The sequence below is a fragment of the Pipistrellus hanaki genome (assembly GCF_964339955.1).
Source record: "Pipistrellus hanaki genome assembly, chromosome: 7".
NCBI classification, from domain to species: Eukaryota; Metazoa; Chordata; class Mammalia; order Chiroptera; family Vespertilionidae; genus Pipistrellus; species Pipistrellus hanaki.
The window spans coordinates 65,931,020-65,950,891 of record NC_140509.1 but is presented as its reverse complement, the minus strand read 5'-3'; the positions used below and the strand labels follow the sequence as shown (position 1 = coordinate 65,950,891).

Sequence of the window (19,872 nt, the reverse complement as noted above, 5' to 3'; positions counted from 1 at the left end):
TTTAACTCAACTTCTGAATCATTTTGACTTGTTTTTTAAAAGGACACAAAGGCTTAGGGAAATATTTTCAGTGTGTCAGAAAATGAGTTAGTAGGCATTGCGTTTAAAAAGCAAACTTACACCCTAACTGGTTTGGCTTAGTGGATAGAGCGTTAGCCTGTGGACTTGTGGACTGAAGGGTCCCAGGTTCAATTCCAGTCGGGGGCATGTACCTTGGTTGCGGGCACATCCCCATTGTGGGGTGTGCAGGAGGCAGCTGATTGATGTTTCTCTCTCATCAATGTTTCTAACTCTCTATCCCTCTCTCTTCCTCTCTGTAAAAAATCAATAAAAATATATTTTTTAAAAAGAAACAAAAAGCAAACTTACTAATGTGTTTGCATTTACAATACTGTCTTAGAAAGCCTTTCACAATATTTTGAAAGTGAGAATGGCTGCAACTGTAGCAAAAGTTCGATTTTTGTCTATTGTGGAGACACTTTTTATTTGGAAGCATAGTAAGGGAATGATAAATGGCACATTTTATTTTAATTACTTGACTATAATAGCATCTACTAATATCTGGAATTTGAATTTTTGAAACATTTCATATGCATTCCTCTGAAGAAACTCTGACCTCTTGTCTTGTACTAGGAACATGACGTCATACTTCTATACAATGACTGTTTTTCTTTCTTTTTTTCAAAAGCCTTAAAGCAGGGGTCCTCAAACTTTTAAAGTGGGGGCCAGATCACGGTCCCTCAGAGAGCTGGAGGGCCGGACTATATGAACTACTAATTCCTACTGTAACACCTCGGCTGCGCTCACTGCCCAAAAAACCTGGCGGGCCGGATCAGACTCCTCTGCGGAGTTTGAAGACCCCTGCCTTAAAGGTATTTGCAGAGCTCAAAAGAAAAAAGCATTCCTATCCGTTAATTCCTGCGAATGAGAAACCTATGTTTGGCACAGAACAGAATCTAGGCCTTCTGAAGCTTTGCCGGAGATTCTCATTTTGTCTGTTTTTCCAAACTTGGTTCAGTGTAAAGGGTGTTCCAGGGGAACGTTCTGTGTTTTAGCATGTAGCTGTCCACACTTTGTCTGCCAGTCCTAACTCGTGCCCTGACTCACTCTCCCCCAGGCTGAAGGAAGGACTGGGCTGCTGTTACCAAAACAAACAGTGCTTTCTCACCACAACCTGCCTGAAAGAAAGACCACAGAAACAGGGAGGCTGTGCCTAGCATCCTCCGGTTCCTCACTTATTTCCAAGAGCAGCCTTAGGATCACACAGCTATGAATCCTGAAAACTTTTCCTACCTCTTCTTCAGAAAACAAACACTGTCATGTAAAAGAAAGTGAACAACTAGGCACGTTTTATATGTCAGCTGACCTGATAGACTGGTGAAGGGCTGGAAGCCGCACTCTGTTGGGAATGGCTTTCCTTTAACAACTCAGCTTTAACATGGTCCGAGGACAGCATAAAGACAACGCATCCAGTGATTTGCTAACTCCACTGGGACAGTGGGGCTATGCATCAGCCAGTTAGAACTGGAAGCTTACTGTTAATCTGCTTGGCCAGGAGGTGCAGACGTGGCATTCTATGCTGAAGAATTTCAAGGTGGCATTAAAAATAAAAATAAATAAAATAATAAAAGTATAATTCCCCTTGAGGTGCTGAGTATTTGCAGTGTGTTGGGAACATAAAAAGGTAAACATGATTTGGTAGTGTTTCTGAATATTGAATTTACTCTTTAAAAACATAAGTTGGGGGATTGTGAGTGTGTTCATCCAGGTCCTACCTTCCTGATATTCTGAGCATACAGGAGAAAATCTGGGGAGGCCAAGATAGGGGTGTGTGCAGTGGGGATGGAAGGCTTGACTTTCTTCAACAGTCCCAGGCTCCTCTAGGGTGCCGAGCTGTTCCACGCAGTGTGGGCGTGTCCTGACCCCACAGCCAGGCTGCCTGGTGGGGCTGTGCAGCTGCGCCTGCATAGGGGCACCCAGCCCAGGGTGCTCCCAGCAGAAGGCTCCATTAATTCTTTTCTAAGTTATAACAGCCCCACTGGGAAGATCACTTCAGCATGAGGGACAGGAGGCATCCTGCATGGCTAATGTACTGTTCAGAGACAAAGGAATTTGTATTTGTTTGGGGTTGAAGAGGAATTCATTGTATAATGTTGAAGTCAACTTCTGTCACCTCGACATCTTCAGAAGAGATGATTTCCATGGTAAATTCCATCAGCATAAAATAAGCCATAGCAAATGCCAGCTTCCTATGCATACTTCAGTTCTTCTATCTTCAATATCTGAACTGAAACTAGTTTTCTTTTTCTTTTCCTTGAAGAAAGAGTTAGGCATTGAGGTGTTGCTTGGTGAGGAATTGGGTGGGGTAGCGTTTGGAAACAGGAATTTTCAATGAAGCATTTCAAATGAAGACTATCCACTGAGTAACCAGAATAGAAAGCGTGGAACAGAGAGACAGGATTCTGATATGGAAAGACTTAGGGACTCAAAGTCCCATACGGCAATTTACTTTTGGTGACCAAATTTAGTTCCTATTTCAAATCTAGTGTTCCCTCTTAAAAGAAACTTATTCAAAAACAGTTGATAATAACAGGTTAATTACTATGAATCTTCATACTGGAAAAGCTGGCTGGACAAACCATTACACAACCATCTATTATAATTATTTGATGATTCATTATCACAAAGACAATCTTATGCCAGTTAAATCAACAGGTTCCAATTCTTCACCAGAGAACTGTCTTTAAACACACACACACACACACACACACACACACACACACACACACACTTACACACACTTCTGAGTCTTCCTTTATTTCTGCAGCTGAGGAGAGTAAGTTGTTGAGATTAACCGTAAAGCACAGGCTAGTCACACGTGGAACACCGTGAATGTGACAGGCTCTGGACCTTCTTTAGTTTCCCACACCTGAGGTGTGTTAGTCTCCCTCTGCCACACCTAGATACTTACCAGAATTGCAAAACCCAGAAACAAAGGATGATGTATGAGAAGGCAAGCCCATGTCAGGGAAGAATTACCTCAAAAACCAAAGGGCTCTGACCGCCCACTGGTGGGTCCTAAGCCCAGTCTGTCTTCAGGAATTTTAAAACCTGAAACCACTCTACAGAGATAAGACAAAGCAATCTATTGATTCCCCCCCGCCCCCCCACCCCGCCCCCCCGCCAAGATCCATGTTTGACAATCCATTGCAGAAATACCCATTACCCATTGCAGAAAGAACAAGGAAAAGAGTTTAAAAGAAGTATCTGGCATTGAACCTCTTCATCCCAACTTCCCTAAGCTCTGCTCTTGGCCAGCGGAGGCACTGGCAGGACTTCCCACTACATTCTTGTTGCTTAATTTTATGAAATGTCCTGGCCCTGGCTGGGTGGCCCAGTTGATTGGAGTGTCATCCCAGACAGCAAAAGGCTGAGGGTTTGATTCCTAGTCAGGTCACGTACCTCGGTTGCAGGTTTGGGTAATCTTCCTTCATATCTGCTCTATTTCGTGAGACTGATGCACTAAGGAGGCAGCTTGTCTGCTCTATTTTATTTGAAGATTTATGGGGGTAGAGGTGGAAGGTTAAATAATTCACTTGTGATTTTAAACACTTTTATGTTAAAACAAGCATGACAATACTTCAGATTAAACATTTATATAGCTAAGATTCAAGATAAAATATGGGGGCTGTGCATTCCCATTTCTCTGCTTTGAGTACCTGGATGAACATGATCACACACGATGCGTAAAAAGTGAAAAGGAGCCCTTCTCCCATGAAGTTCTATTTCTGATCAGGAATATTCTGTTGTATAACAAGAGCCAAAAGGATAAAATATGATGTATGTATATCTATGTATTCTGCTCCATCTGTGTGAATATCATGTTTGCCTCATTTTTTACTCTAATACATATTTAAAATATCCTATAAACAATAATAAACACAACATTCTGTATAGTATATGCATGATTCTAATGTCTGAAAAATTGTAGTTCAGTGAAGACCAGGAACCTATCATCAGAAAAGCAGCGCAGAGAAGACGAACCGTGAGTGCTTTGGGAACAATGCTGCTGGGTGTTCACTCTCCAGGAGGTCGTCAGACCAAGGCCAGACACTCGTTTTAACCACACACCTGGGAGGATTCGAAAAGTGACTTATACCTCCGATGCTTACGATGTGATTACTCATAGGGTCCAATCCCAGAAAAGTGCTCCAAAAGAAGATAGTCTAATCATAAAATCTCCAAACTACGGGAACTGTTTTCAAATGCTGGGCAGTGAGATACATAGATCCTATGGCTTTTTACCTTACCACCACCACCCCGTTTTTTTCTTTCCCATTTTCTTCTGCTGCTTTTCTTATTCCCTCTCTCTCTGTATAACCAGTCCCCTCCCAGGCCTAGTCATTCACACTACAGGTCCTCCACCTTCATCTTAGTCCATTAAACAATATTGGTTGAGACCCAAATATGCTCTTTACAGGCCTAGAAACAAGTCAAAATAAGTCAATTCAGCATTTGTGTATGTTATATTAATAGAACTGACTTTCAGCAGGAGCTTGTAGCAAAAAATCAACCTAATTAAGTTATTATGACTATATTCTTCCATTGTTTTCATTTCCTTACAAAAGGAAAGCCTATCAAACTTTATTGTTAGTTCAGCAGTATATGTTTTTGAAGCTAAAAATAATTACACTCCATGGACACCATGTGTGACAACTAAAAGACCTTGACATACTACTTCTTTGTTGCATTCAACAGTAAATGGCACTTAGCATATCTGACTACTTGTAGTATGAGCATGAGATAATTGCTTGGGAACCTAGAACTGTTTATTTACTAAAGGGTGGGGACTCCTAATATAATTACAGAGCCAAAAACCACATCCACTTTACCATGGGAAATCTCATAGAATGCACTGTTCATCTTCAGATGGCTTCCCAAATTCTTCATTACTCTCCAGAACCCGCTGGAATTCTCTTGCTGTCTAGGACATGAGAGTATATGTCCTGGTGAATGGGAACCAAGGAACAGAGGATCTCTGCACTTGAATGAGGCTGAAAGGAGAACACTTTAGCCAATGGAATGACAGCGTGTCTTTGTCCCAAGTGTTTCAGGTCAAAATGTTTGCATGACATCAGCTCGTTAGTCCCAGGAAGCTGTATTTTTCCTAAATGTGCATTATTTGAATACAGCGTGTTATTTATTGAAGAGGGGAAAAAGGAAGCTGTGTGGGGTAAAAATCAAAAACAAGAGCACATATCTCAGAGAACCTTGTATCTGAAGAGTCATTTTCATGTACAAGGGGAGACCCAGTTCCTTAATCTTTAGGCATCCATTATCTTCTTGAATTGCTGTGTTATTATTTTAGAAAATGACCTTTTTAACACCGTTTGTTACCACTTCAAATCCTCCAGCAGTCACAGAATTAAAAAAAAATTTTTTTTTGGTGTAAATAACCTAGATCACATTCTTCTAAATTTATGGTGAGGAACATTCACCTGATATTTTGAGAAGCCCAGAAGGAAAATTAGCTGTCACGGACCAAATGGCTAACAGCACTAAGAAGAAATACTTCCCTTCTCCCACCATGCCATTCTGCAACCTTTCTTTACATTATACACCATAGCAGAATTAACGTACAACCCATGGTGGTAAAATAAACCACCAAAAGGGAAAATGACCAGAATCAAAAAGGAAAAGAGACTGCTTGCTGTCCCATCACCTGAATGAAGAAGATTCCATCTCAAGGAAGCAGCTTTTCATTTTATCAATACCAGAGGCCTGATGCACGTAATTCATGCAAGGGTAGGCCTGCCTTCCCTCAGCTGCCAACACCGGTTCCCCTCTAGCACTCACACCTGGGCTTCCCTCACAGCCCCGGCTTCATCTGGAAGGTCCGGAAGGACGTCCAGTCTAATTAGCATATTATGCTTTTATTATAGATTCTTACTACCTCAAGTCAAAGTATTTTTTAAAAATTCCCTTCCCCAGATTTGAAGAAAAATGTTTTAAAAAAAACTGCAAATTAGAAACAAGATTAGAATATCTGGTTTATTGGGAAAAATTCATAATAAAAACTGTAATTGCTTATCCTGCAATTTACAAAATAATAATTGGATATATCAAATGAATTGGTTTTCGTTATGTAAATACAAATGGTAAAAAAATAACAACCCATGTGATATATCATATATTTCCCATCCAGAGATCTCATATCCCTGAATTCACCTGTTGCATGCTTTATACCAGATATTTTAAATCAGTTTACTAAAGAAGACCAGGTTTTTTACTAACTTTAAGTTTTTACTTACAGTTACAATCTATCAGAAGCTGTGTCTATATGGGTAGAGCCTGCTCAATTGAGATGAGAAATTCAAGTCATTTCTTCTCCCAAGGTTGTTTTAATGTTTCTTCTGTGATAGGAATGGCCTTCCTAGCGCTTTGCTACACAACCTAAGCATATCTGTCAGTCACGATGACTTAGACCCAGCCCATCTTTCAACGCAATTTACTCTGGTCTTTAACATATAGACACAAAACAATACAGATTAACATATCATTTTTCCCACACCCCACCCCTACAAACCACTTTTAAAGAAAAAATTTCATCTTAGCATTTCCTTGCATAAGAAGAACTCACTACTGCAACAGGGTTTGGCCATGAAAGAATACTGTCCTAAATGACATATCAAATTAATGTGAAGCTTAGCAAAAAAAAATAAAATAAATCTATTACTCAGGATATAAATTAGAAAGTCTCACAAATGATACGCATTTAGGAAACTCTTTGCCTTCCTTAACTAGCGGGAGGCTGGTAAAATATTTATCTTCTACATTTCTTTTAGAATATTTGGTCCCTGACAATTTTTTTTTTTTTTTAACCAATATTTCCTTCTTCTTTTCTTTTAATAGACCTAGTGTAATCCGGGACAAACAGACACTTGATCAGATTACTTAAATCTTTTTAAGCCTTCTTATTTTTTACCTTATAAAATGGTAAGTTTCATATTTGTATTCTTTTACAAATGCAGTATAAATTGTATGGACAGATAGTAAGAAAATATTGCCATATTCCAGGTAATTCGTGAAAAGAAGTTACGTTTTGTTTCACTCTATAAAATATATATATAAAAGACGAATATGAAACTAGAACACCATTTAAGAAATAGTTCCTCGCACATTATTGTAGCGCTTTGCCTAGTCTAATGATATGAACAGTGCCCTGCTCCCCTCCCTGCCAAATAGGTTCAAAGTATTCTGGGAAAAACAGTTTCTTCTTCTGGAATCCATCCCGGCAGCAGGAATCTGTCCCGCCTTAGGCAGAGGAGTAGAAGTAGCGCGGCTTGGCGTTGCCCAGGAGGTCGTCTTCGTAGTTGGGGAGGCAGCAGAAGAAGAAGGAGCAGCCGATCAGGATAATTGTGGCCGCCCAGCCAAAGCCGTAGGCCCAGTTATAGATGTAATTGACGGCGGGGTTGAGATGAAGGGTGAAGGTCTGGGTGTACTTCACGGGGTAAATCACCAGGGAGATGATCTGGAACACAGCTAAAGGAAAGGTGGGGGGTACCCAAAGTGTGAATGCAGGCATGCACGAATGAATGAATGAATTGCAATAGTAGATTAACTCTCTCTCCCAGTGTTTTTGCCTTTCAATAAGTATTAAATCCACCTAAATGATGCTAATGAAAGGGGCTGGGGTATCTAGTTAATCATGAGCCAAAAAAGATTTTTAAATATTGTATATCTAAGACAGCTGGCATTGAGCGGAATACTGAATACAAAAAATACGGGCAGAGACAACTGGAGAAGCACTCCACAGTTCAGGTGCAAGTATTATATACTGAAGTAAAAAGCCCAAACTGTGGCATATAATAGAAAGCAGGGTGGTAAGGAGGAGTATTTTTTTATCACTTTTGTATTTCCTGTGCCAAAGACATAGTAAATATTCTCAGTGTTAGCAAAAATAATGTATATATACACATACACACATGTGCATGCACACACACATCTGTTACTCCATCCCAAAGACATCGCTGGAATGGTCCTTCACGAAATGAATGCCTGAATGAAATGACGAACCAATGATGCAAATGATCGATGCAGAGAATCACCAGAAAAGGAAGTGAGAATCTAAAGAATAACAGAAATGGAGAGATGGAGGGTGAAGAACATTTCAGGCTCAGGGAGCAGAAATGAAAGACGGGCTTTGGGGAAGTGTAAGAGAGGAAATAAAAAAGAAACGTGTCAATTTCTAATCTTTTCGACATAAGAGTCACATTAACACAATCATTACTAATCATATTAACATCTTAAGGCATAAGTAAAAAAGGACATTACCTTCTTTTATCGAGTTTTTTTTTCAGTGAACATGCTGTAATGAGTATATCCATTCTGTGCTATGTTCTGCATTTTATTCACTTAATATTTCATATGTACATTGCCATGTCTAAAGGTATGAGCAGATTTTAGTTCTGCTTGAGTATTTAAAAATATTTTTAAAACAATGTGAACTGCAAAAAGCCAAAGAGAAGCAGAGGTGGGATTTGACAAGGTTCCTCTTTATCTTTTGCGATTCCAAGTAATTTCTGATTTTAAAGTATGATTCCAAAAGCAAACTTGAAAGCATGAAGAACACTGGAGTCAACTTTATCTTTAATCAAGAGGAATTTTTAAAATATGCAGGTGAGGGCAGAGCCTGCATGGGCCAGTTCCCTGAGGCCACCCGCTGCCTCTCAGCCAGGGCGGTTTGTCCTGCCCTAGGCCCTGTGGGAACCCAGCACAAAGTGGTCTCTCTCTGGGCTCATGCTTGATCTCATGGACCCCTTTAGCCACAAGGCTTCTGACCGGTGTCCAAGGCCTTCTGCTCCCTTTGTGTTTGTACTCCAGGGCTGTCGCTGGACTTCTGCTTTGCTCCCAGGAGCCCAAGTTATCTTGAGAAATGATCTGTGGCCTCGCTTCGCCATCATCAGCTCCTTCTCCTTTCCCCTCCTCAGGAAATCCAGTTTTGCATCTAAATCCATTCGGTGGCTGGGGTCCTGCCCCTTCGACAGGCTTTCCTAGGGCCAGGTGCCTTCCTAAAATTTCAGATTATTCTTGCTCCCAGAGTCCTAGTTGTTATATTCTATGAATGAACACTTACTCTGAGCCCCAACCACCTGCATAACCAAATGTCTGGTGATGAGGCAATTACAGGGCTGGCCTCTTCCAGGTCCCCCATCCCACTACAGAAAACCTTTTCATGACCCTCCGCATCATAAGACCACAAAACTCCTCCAGTAAGTAAAATGGCTCAAGGACATTACCGCCCCCCAGCATGAGGCTCCCACAAGGCCGGCACTGGGCCCACTGCCGAGACACTGCCCTTGCAGGGCTGACTCAGCCCCGATCCCTCAAGTAGAGGTGCCACTGGACACGGCCTCACCCACAAGAGATGGTATACAGTAGGGGTGGGGAATGTCCAGCCTGAGGGCCATATAAGGCCCGCCAAACCATTTGGTCTGGCTCTGCCAAGGCATTAGGGGTGAGTTAATTTAATGTTTGACCAAATACAGCAGGTTAATTTTTAAGTTGAGAATTCTGTATGGGCCATCAGTGATGTTATCCATATCCAAATGGCCCTTGGCAGAAAAAGGTTCCCACCCCTGGTCTACAGAATGACAACCTTCCTCATTTAGAAGGGGAGCAAAGAGTACCAGGTGAGACACATGAGGAAAGGGCTCTACCTTTTTTGTTGTTAATCCTCACCCAAGGATACTTTCCCACTGGTTTTTAGAGAGAGTGAAAAGGAGGGAGGAAGGAAAGGAAGAGAGAAAGAGTGAGAGAGAGAGAAATATTGAAGATAGAGAGACACATCGATTGGTTGCCAACGGCTCTAGCTCTTAAAACACATCTCTCCTCCATGACTTGTGCCCTTGGTGACACAACTTCTGAGAACAGGTCAGGAACTGCAATTGTCAGGGATCTTCTTTGCGGACCGGGCACTATGTCCAGGGAAGGTGGAAGGAAGAATTGCTCACACACACACTTACCGGCCAGGGCCAGGAGGCCTCCGATCACTCTCAGGAAGACGAGCATCTGGGGTCCGCAGAGGGCGAAGAAGGAGAGGATGAAGCAGATGCACAGGATGATGAAGCCGCAGAAGAGCGTGGCCGCGGCGGCCCTTCCCCACGCTGCGGGCGGAAGGAAACGGTGGTCAACAGACAGACGTGCCAAGTTCAACAACCACGTATCCAAGTATGGGCAGCAGTGCTCTTTCTTTCCACTAATTACATTTGGATGGAAGAACAGTTTTTCTCTGAACAAGACTCAAGCGTCTCCATGTCTCAGGGGGGAATTAGGCAGCCCGTATGTAGGGCACTAATATACGGATACGCAATAGCGCCTCGTCCCCTCAGTTTTAGGACAAGCGTTTCTATCTCTGAGATGAAAGTTAAATTTCATTAAATTATCTCTTGTTTAATAAACTGGCCATAGGAACTAGTAGATTTAAAAGGCTCACTCGAGTTCTAACACAACACGACTATAATAAGCAGCATTTTGGGTACTGAACAACCCAAAGGACCATCTCTTTAGGAAATGTTTCCAACACCTCTGAAAGGATCCTTGTTTCATATCAATACTTGGTTCCGTGCAAAAATAACCTTTGAAAACATAAACTTATGAGTAGGCAGAGATGTGAATTAAAATAATTTAATTGTAAAGTAGCTGGGATTTTTTTTTTTTTTTTTTTTTTTTTTTTTTTTTTTAAATAACACGGTTAAGCACAGTCTTTCTAGATTTTTGCCTAAACTTTAACGCTGGAGTATTCAGAATTTAGCTCTTACTGCACAAGAGTTCTTAGCCATCCATGTTGGCCCTAAAAGGAGCTCTGAGTTTGGAAACCTGCAGGGGCTCCTCCAGCCCCGTGTCATGCTACCCTCCGCCTGTGGGAGTGGAGAGCCGTGAACCCAGGCTCCTGATTCCAGCCAGTATTCCTACTGTTCAACCTGCTCTGGTTTTTAAGATTGCTTCACACACAACCTTCTCTCTAATCATAATAACCAACCTTTTAGAAGTAATTGCTCTGTGTCAGGCACTGGGTTAGGAAATGGACATATTCAGCTCACTGAATCCTCACAATAACTTTTTAGGGTTCATACTGATACAATTTCTTCAGAAATGAAGCTGTATACTAAGGCTTTGAGAGTTCAAATAGCCTGCTATAGCCACACAGCCAGTAAGTGATGTAGGCAGAGTTTGATTCAGAGCCTGCCTGAATGGAAAACGTAATGTTTTTTTAAAGCTATAATTTACACATCATAAAATTCACCCTTTTCAAGTATACAATTCAGTGGTTTTTATATTCATAGGGTTGTGCAACCATCACCACTTACAATTCCAACATTTTTATCACCCCGAAAAGAAACTCCGTGTCCTTCCATTCCCCCTTCCTGCAGCTTCTGGCAACCACTAATCTACTTTCTGTCTCTATAAATTGGCCTATTGTGGACATTTCAGATAAATGGGATCATACACTATGCAGCTGTTTTGACTGCCTTCTCTCGTTTAGCATAATGTATTCAAGGTGCATCTATGTTGTAGCACGCATTAGTACTCCATTCCTTTTTTTATAGCCAAAATATATTCTGTTGCATGGATATCCCACAGGTTGGTTGTCCATTCATTCATTAATGGACGAACATGCCTTCTTCACCGATTACTCTTTGTGGCATGTGAAAAGGAGAGCCGTGCGCACCTCTGCCCTGGTTTTGCTCCAGCTGCAGTACAGCTCAGCTGACAAACTCATCCTCACTTAATTCTAGGTCATTTGACCAGTCAAAGTGAAAGATGTGGGTGAGATAGCAGAAAGAGCAAGGGCTTTGGAGGCAGAACTGGGCCACATGTACACACTGCCTCTGCCACCTATAAGCCACTGTCAATCTGCGCATCTGCTGCCCAAGGCTAAAAATACCTTCTTTCAAGATTATTGTAAGGATGAGGGCACGTGTGTGAAGTCATGTAGCTCAGAAAGTTCCTCCTGTATTCCTATGATGTTTCTCAGGAACTCAAGTTTTCATTTTATTCTATATTCACACGGTTCCCCGCTGTCACATAAAGGCTGTTCCTCAGTCCCCCACTGCATTTTCCTATCTCCCTCTGTTACAGACAAACCCGCGCTGCGTTCCCCTATTCCCAGATCTTCTTCCGGATTCACGAAGGGCTGGGACCCAGATAACGAAGGAGAAGACACATTTTTATGTGCTCAAATACCATGTGTTTATACAAGCTACCCCTTAGCACAGTGGTCTACTGGGCCTGAGAGAGTACATGAGTGGACCTAGTTTTATCTTTACACTTTTTATTCCCTCCAAGTCTCCTTCCTCTTCCTGTGAAATGATCAAGGAGATATTTTAGGGGCAAAGTACAATAGAAATGTCTTTTTTAAAAATAAAAATGAATAAAGTAAAAAAGTGGAATTGAGTAAGTCTCTTTTCTCACTTTTGCTTTGTTCTTCAAGCAAGGTAACTTTCAATAGCAGAGGAAGCATGCTTTAATACTCACTCAGGTCATCTCAAAGTCTAGCCCACACACCACCCAGTCAAAATCTGCAGGGGAGCTTATCAGAAATACAGGTTCCTGTGCCTCCCTCCAGAAATACTGAATCAGAGCCTGAGGCGTAGTGCCCAGGAATCTGAATGTAATATGTGAACATAAGAATAAACACAGAGCATTTTAAGAACGTTTCCTATGTTACGTTAAAACAACTCAGTGAATGTCTTGCTTATTTACAATGCCGAATCATCAAAACGGAAAATTAAGGACATTCTGTTTTGACAAAGGCTGCCTGGGAAGTAGACCTGTAAAACCTGCTCCTGCCGATGGAAACACCCACAATGACTCACTGGCTTAACTATCACTTAAGACAGAAACCTTGGCATGGTTTTAAAGATTCTGTTCTGACTGATGAATGACAAATAAGGCAAACTGCCTTCTCATGTCAATGACTATTTTGCTGTAAAATGATGAAATGGATCCCACCAGATGTGAGCAAGGTCCTCCCAGGCCAATAATCTGTCCTAAAAGGTGACCGATTGTCATGAAGACTTAGGACATGGCAATTCCCCATGACATATATTTCAAAAACTTATACTGTATGTACCTTTGGTCTCAATTACCCAGAATGAGCCTCATATCTACACGGTTACCCAACTCTTTTGGGAAATATTTACATTTTTGTATTGTATAATGGTCACTATACCATATTTACCAACCCTTTTAAAACTTGTCCTAAAGCTACTTTGTCTATGATTCAACAGCTGGTTCTCAGTTCTTCAAAGGCAGACTATCCTTCTTGATCTATTCTGAAGACATTATTACTTTATGCACTTTAAATTTTATTGCCTTTTCTAATTGTGTGTGTGTGTGTGTGTGTGTGTGTGTGTGTGTGTGTGTAGGGAGTCAGGCAGGACTCTCATTATCAATTATTATTCTCTTAATTGAGGACACAAAAGCATATAATACTCCAGGTAAACAGTTTCCAATAGGGAAGCTTTTTGTTTATTTGTTTTGTACCCTTAAGGGAAAATACATTTGGTGTTTTATATACATAATCTATTATGTTATCTACTTGGAGAAGTTCATATTATCAAAGAAACCAGCAGCATTATAAATCCTATTTTAAACAGGATTTATTAACAATCCACATAGGTGAAGAATGGCTAATCAAATTTTTCTCTGGCTTGCAAAGATTCAACATTAAATCAACAACATGGAAATGATTCTATGGTCACTAAAGAAACTCTGAGCTTTTCCTAGGAAATGTTTTTCACATGAAAATGAATGCTATAACTTTTCCCAGAGATTGCAGGTGAAAACACAATGTTACAAGGCAAATTGGACTAGAAAAAGATCAGTAAGGTCAACTGATAAGAAAATAGCAAACAAAGTAAAAATAAATACCTTGAATGCCAAGCTAGAGATCATAAATCAAACTGAAGTTTGTGAAAAGAAAAAAATAAACTTTTAAGAGGAGAGCATTGCTGATATTTTTAATATTGTTGGCAATATTTTAGAGACTCACTAATTTTCCCCTTAAAGTTAGTATTGCTTTTAATGGTTTTCTGCATTCTTCCGTAGTTTTACATGTGGACACTACACATTAACCAAAACAGTCTAGTCTGGCCCCTTATTCAGCTCCGCCCTGCAGACACCAACCTGTTACCCAGCTGAGTACGTTCCCTTTCCAGAACAAAGGATTCATTTGTCAATAATATCAAAGGCCCCACCTACTGAATCCGAATGTTGTCAGATCTTCTTCATGTTGTTTCTATAGGATTCTTTAGAAGATATACAGGGACAACTGAAAACTGGATAAAATCGTAATCGGAAAAAAAGAAAAGATCCTATCTATAAATAAATATAAGCATGGGTGGTTGGCATATTCAAAAAGACTGTTGCATGTTCAATCAGGAAGCAATCTGCAGGATACAGGCCCGTGCTTCTGAAACAACAGTGCTTAGGAGTCACCTGGGGATTCTTGTCCAAATACAGATTCCAGTTCGGTGGGTGGGGCCTGAGGCACTGCGTGTCCAGTAACCTCCAGATAACGCTGATCCTGCTGTTCTTCGACACCGTGAGTAGCAACTATTACAGGACAACACCGAGCAGGCAGCCAAAACGATCAGCATAGGGAGAAGCAATCTGGCAGGGTTTGGGAAGGCAGAAGAAGTGGCTTAAAAAAAAAGGAATGACAGGGTCACCCCGGAGAGTGCCACTGTTGGTGTGAGATTCCTCACATGCTCTGCGTTTCTCCTGCAGCAGAGCCAGATGGTAACTACTGACCACAGTGTTTTCACAGAACTAGGATACTTTGCCCTTTCATGGCCTTTTAAAGGCAGAATGGTGAAAGCTTCCTACAGAGGAAGATGCAAAAACCAGGAATTGTACCCGGAATTTACACAAGATAAACAGCAGCGAATTTAGGATCTACCCTCACATACAAGTAAGTCTGTCAGAGAGAAGGCCCCAGAGTAGAATTTACAAGGAAACACATTTCAGCTCTGTGGGTAGAAGAGACGAGCTTTTAAACAAATAACATCAACAAGAGAACTGAATTAAGTTGCTGGACAAAGGGAAGAAACTCAGATGGGTCACGGGTGGTGGTGATGAGAGTGCTTGGAGAAAGCTCGGATAGGTGTCCTCTTATTCCCTTCTAATTCTACTCCTCTAGGAGTCTGTTCTGTGTACAGGGAGAAGACAAGTCAAGTCATGAACGAGGGAAGGAGGCTCTCGGGTAGTTAATGCTACAGGCAGCAAATGTGGAGTGCACTGGGCTAGATCACTGGTTCCTAGGCTTCACAACTGTAAAAATCAATATAGATATTTTTTAAAGTATGAAAATCAACTGAGAGTGGCGAATTATTTTATTTTGCCAGCTAAGGGTATAAACACATGCCCACAAAGAGCAATCTATCTACTAACGCCCAAGGTCATAAAATAAGAATGTTTTAATATTTCACCTTGCCCCCACCAAAAGCCACAAGAGCATCACCTCAAAATTCAGTCCCTTTAAGTTGAATTTAGCCTAAGGTAAAGCTTTTTGCCTCATATTTGTTTATCTCATTTCCTGTACATTTAAGAACCATAGGGCTAAATGTTCTAAAAATGTTTCATATAATACTCTGATTCTTTGACTTACCAAAGAATGATGTCATGTGTTTTTAAACACACACACACACACACACACACACACACACAACAAAATAAAAACATTCAGTGCTCTCTGAGTTATCAGAGGGCATCTGTGTAAAAATGAGGCTCTGCACTTCTGTCCAGACCAAGGCAAATGCTCTCAACACCGACCCCCCACTTTCATTCTTGGTGCACACATTCCTCTCTATTCTCCACCCTGACAAGCTGGAGCTTGCTTGAGATAGGAAATCTACACCACTGAAGCTTAAAATATCCTCCTGGGGTATTTTTTTCCCCTTAAAACTGAAAATGAAGGTACCAGTAGTGCAAAAATAGCATGTGTGAACATGCACTCAAATATAATTTTGCATTTTATTTATACATGAAATAAGGATGATCATTTCAATGTTTAAAATCTAGATATTCTTTTTCGGTTTTGAGAAATATAAACAATATCTGTAAAGCTGGGTATTTATTTAGTTGTTACTATCATGAAAAGAGCATACTCAGCATGTAATTTGGTTCATTTATAGGAAAAATAAGGTAATATGGTAATCTGAAATTCTTAAGAAATTGTTGATAATGGAGAAGAGTATAATATTCTGCTTTTTACATAATATTAAGGAACTACATAGCTTGCTATTTAAAAAGTCTCTATTATTTAGTACTAATGCCGATACTTGCCAAGAATAACCTGTCTTTAATACCAAAATTAATGCATTAATATTATGGTCCTGGACTGGTTAGCTCAACTGGTCAGAGCATTGTTCTGATTCACCAAGGTTGTGGATTTGATTCTCGGTCAAGGGCACAATATAAGAATCAACCAAAGAATGCATAAATAAGTGGAACAACAAATCAATGTTTCTCTTTCTCTCAAATCAATATATAAAAATTTAAAAATAAACATGAATATCAATAAAATGGTCAAGCACTTTGTAATAAAAAGGTAAACATTAGTTTCAGTGGTAAATCACAACGTTTATTTTCTAGTACATATCAAGAAGTTGTTTTTTTTTTTAAAAAAAATGGATGTACCTACTCAATTCTTTATATTGAGATACCATTTTAATTAGTCATCAACCTTAGTCCTTATTGTGTTTATTCATAGGTGGGAGTATGTGTAAGCTACTTACTACATTTTAGATAAAGTAGTATAAACACACTGTTTTCAGCAAGACCTTATTAAGGCTATCTGAAAATCTCCAGGTTCAGACATGCCTAAATCATCGCCCTACAATGCAGGCACAATGGCTGCACCTGTGAGACAAAACTAACGAACAGTCCTTGCCAGGAAGTAGTAGAGCAGAAGTATAATAAACACTCCCTCCCACTCATCTTTGACTACAACAGCCCAAAACGGACCTCTCCTGGCGAATTCATATCTATTTTTTTCCTTCCCATAGTCACCTAATCTATAGCAATAGATTTGAGACTCACTTGGAAAACTGAACTTTCCAAAAACCAGTTTCACTTTTAAATTGATCTATATACCCTGGATCGATGTTTTCTCTACAATCAAAATATAATGCTTTAGACTTCGGTCTAATTAAAAAAAAAATTTTAACTAATAAACAAAACCTGCCTACTCCCTCCCAAACACAAAGCAGTCTATCAACCTGAGGTCGAAAGCGCCACACCCTAGGAAAGTGAGCTTATCCCGCAAGGGAAGAAAAAAAGGAAGGAGACCTGACGTGGGGCAAACACACAATATGCAGATGTCGTATTATAGAATTGTACACCCGAAACCTATATAATTATATTAACTAATGCCACCTCGATATATTCAATAAAAAAACAAAGTGTGCAATTCAACTTAAAGGAAAGAACAACTGCATCCTGTCTCTCAGGAGGGCTGTGATCACAGGCAGAGCCTTGCAGGTCAGGTCCCGTACCAGCAACAGTGCTTTTGGGGTTCTGCCAGCACCCCAATCCGCACAGGGCACTGACTTCTATTTCATAGGTAAAGTATTGCTGAGTGTTCTTGGGGTCTGTATTAGTCTTTGGAGTGATAATCATAGTCTGTTTAAAAAAACGCACCTATTTAAGCAGACCTATTAAAGTCCCCTATGAGCTACTGGATTCAAATGCATTTTAAGATACAGATGTATTATTTCAAAGAAAAGAATCCTCTTTAAAAACCTAACAGGCTTCCAATAATACAAACCCTGGCAGGCCGGCTGTTTGTGTTTTAAGATAAGAAAAACACACTTTAAGGAAAGCAGGAATTCCCTTCAGTCTTTACCTTTTATGACCTGCCAATGCGGACCATGCCTCCTTTCGGAGAAGAGAAAAGGTCACAGTGGGAACTTGCAAACAATCCCAGGGTCCATAAGAACCAGCACCAAGCCCCTGATGGAGGCCCCAGAAACAGTTTGGCTGGAAGCTCTGGGCCAGTTGAGGGCTGCGGGGGGAGGGATTGGAGGGGGTTGGTCAAGTCTCTGGTCCCAGAAGGAAATAAAAAAAGGTAGGGGACCTTCTTTCTCTTTCTAGGTTTAAAACTATAATATTAAACCTGGTTGGTAAGGTCCCAGTGAGTAATATTTGGCTTTAAGCTTCTGGTTATGTTCCTATTTAGACCCGGCCATTCTTCACATCTACCGGCGAGCAGGCAAAGCATCAGACAAAACCAAGCTCCTCTGGGGTCTGTTCTATCAACAAGTTAAGCACCAAGGCTTCCTCCATGCGGGAAAAATAAACTACTCCGTCTTCAATATAGTGTCCCCAAAAATGTATACACACTTTAACAGCCAATAACTCCATTTTAAAATGCAATGTATTCTAATAAACACTGCCTTTTTAATTATTTAAAGTGTGTGTATACATGTTTGGGGGGACACTCTATATACATGTATGTTAACTCTGCTTCATTTCGCTGATGTGGAAGTGTGTTTGCTTTTTTGATTTAAAAATCACATTCAAATGAAGTTTTCTAAACAGCAAGGCCGTGCTTAAACAAAACAAAACAAAACAAAAAACACCAAAAAACAAAAAACCACCACCACAACCCCCCCCGCCCCCCCCCCGCCAAGACAAAAACTACAAGAACTAGCCTGAAGCGTTAAATACTACTACAGTATCAGCTGAAATGTTCACAGAGAGCGCTTTTATGCCAACATTAGGGAAGGCCAGTATTTAAAACGTGTATGTTTTAATCATAAGAACCATAGGAGAAGGCGGAATGGGAAGAAATGTCAGTAGGTATCAAAAAAGATATACTTTGTTCATTATTTGTACTCATCGAGCCTTTTCAAATGATTTTGCACGGAAGTGCCAAACCCTCCGCAAAAGCATTGTTTGAACTTGGGTCATTTTCTTCCAGGCTTGCGCCTGGTTTGGGCCATACTCAGAGCCACTACTTGTTCAGATAGAAGGCCTGAAGCTCAACTCTGGACAGATATACTATTATTATTTTTAATCACCCGTTATTCCCAACCCTGTTCGGTCCCTTCCCCAAGGGCGGCTTCCGAAGGCCGGGCGCTCGCACGGCGCCGGCGCACACCGGCCAGGGCAGTCCCGGAGGACTTCCCGGAGGCGGCGGCACTCACCGTATTCCATGAGGCTCTGGCAGCCGTCCGCCTCGGACCCGCTGCCGCCGCCCTCGTGGAAGCATCGCCACCACAGCGAGGACGTCTGGATGTGGTCGCTGGACTGCAGCCAGCCGCGGCCGGCCAGCGCGATGATGTCGAAGGCGATGGCGCTGAGCAGGAGCAGCGGCAGGATCCAGCGGCAGCGCTCGCAGGCCAGGCCGCAGCGCAGCATCTCGACGGCGGGCGGAGGACGGCGCGGGGCTCGGAGCGGGGAGAGTGGCCCGCGAGCGCCGGCCGCCGCACAAAAGGGACGAGGGGCGGGGCGGGGCGGCCCCACCTGCATTCCGGTGACTCAGCGCCGCCCGCCCGGACCCGCCCCGGGCGGGCCGCACCGGGAGGCGGGGCGGCTCCGGTTACACCCGGGCGGGTGCTCCGCCCTCTCCCCGCGCACCTGGAGGTCCCTGCTGCAACCTTATTCTCCTCTTCCAGGACCCTCTCACTGTAAATGGTTTTTTTTTGTTTTGTTTTTTTTATATTTTATTGATTTTTTACAGAGAGGAATGGAGAGGGATAGAAAGTTAGAAACATTGATCAGCTGCCTCCCGCACACCCCCCACCGGGGATGCGCCCGCAACCAAGGTGCATGCCCCTGACCGGAATCCAACCTGGGACCCTT

At 41.6% G+C, this 19,872-nt stretch overlaps 1 protein-coding gene across 1 annotated transcript; it reads right to left on the bottom strand.

Moving 5' to 3' along the window:
- Positions 1-6,032: 6,032 nt before the first annotated feature.
- On the bottom strand, positions 6,033-19,528 carry PERP (p53 apoptosis effector related to PMP22). Its single transcript, XM_084890472.1, has 3 exons — positions 19,215-19,528; positions 10,026-10,166; positions 6,033-7,542 (listed from the first exon to the last, which is right to left on the bottom strand). Exons 1-3 carry the CDS (start codon positions 19,426-19,428, stop codon positions 7,316-7,318), a joined length of 582 nt encoding a protein of 193 aa, XP_084746598.1. The 5' UTR covers positions 19,429-19,528; the 3' UTR covers positions 6,033-7,315.
- Positions 19,529-19,872: the final 344 nt, after the last annotated feature.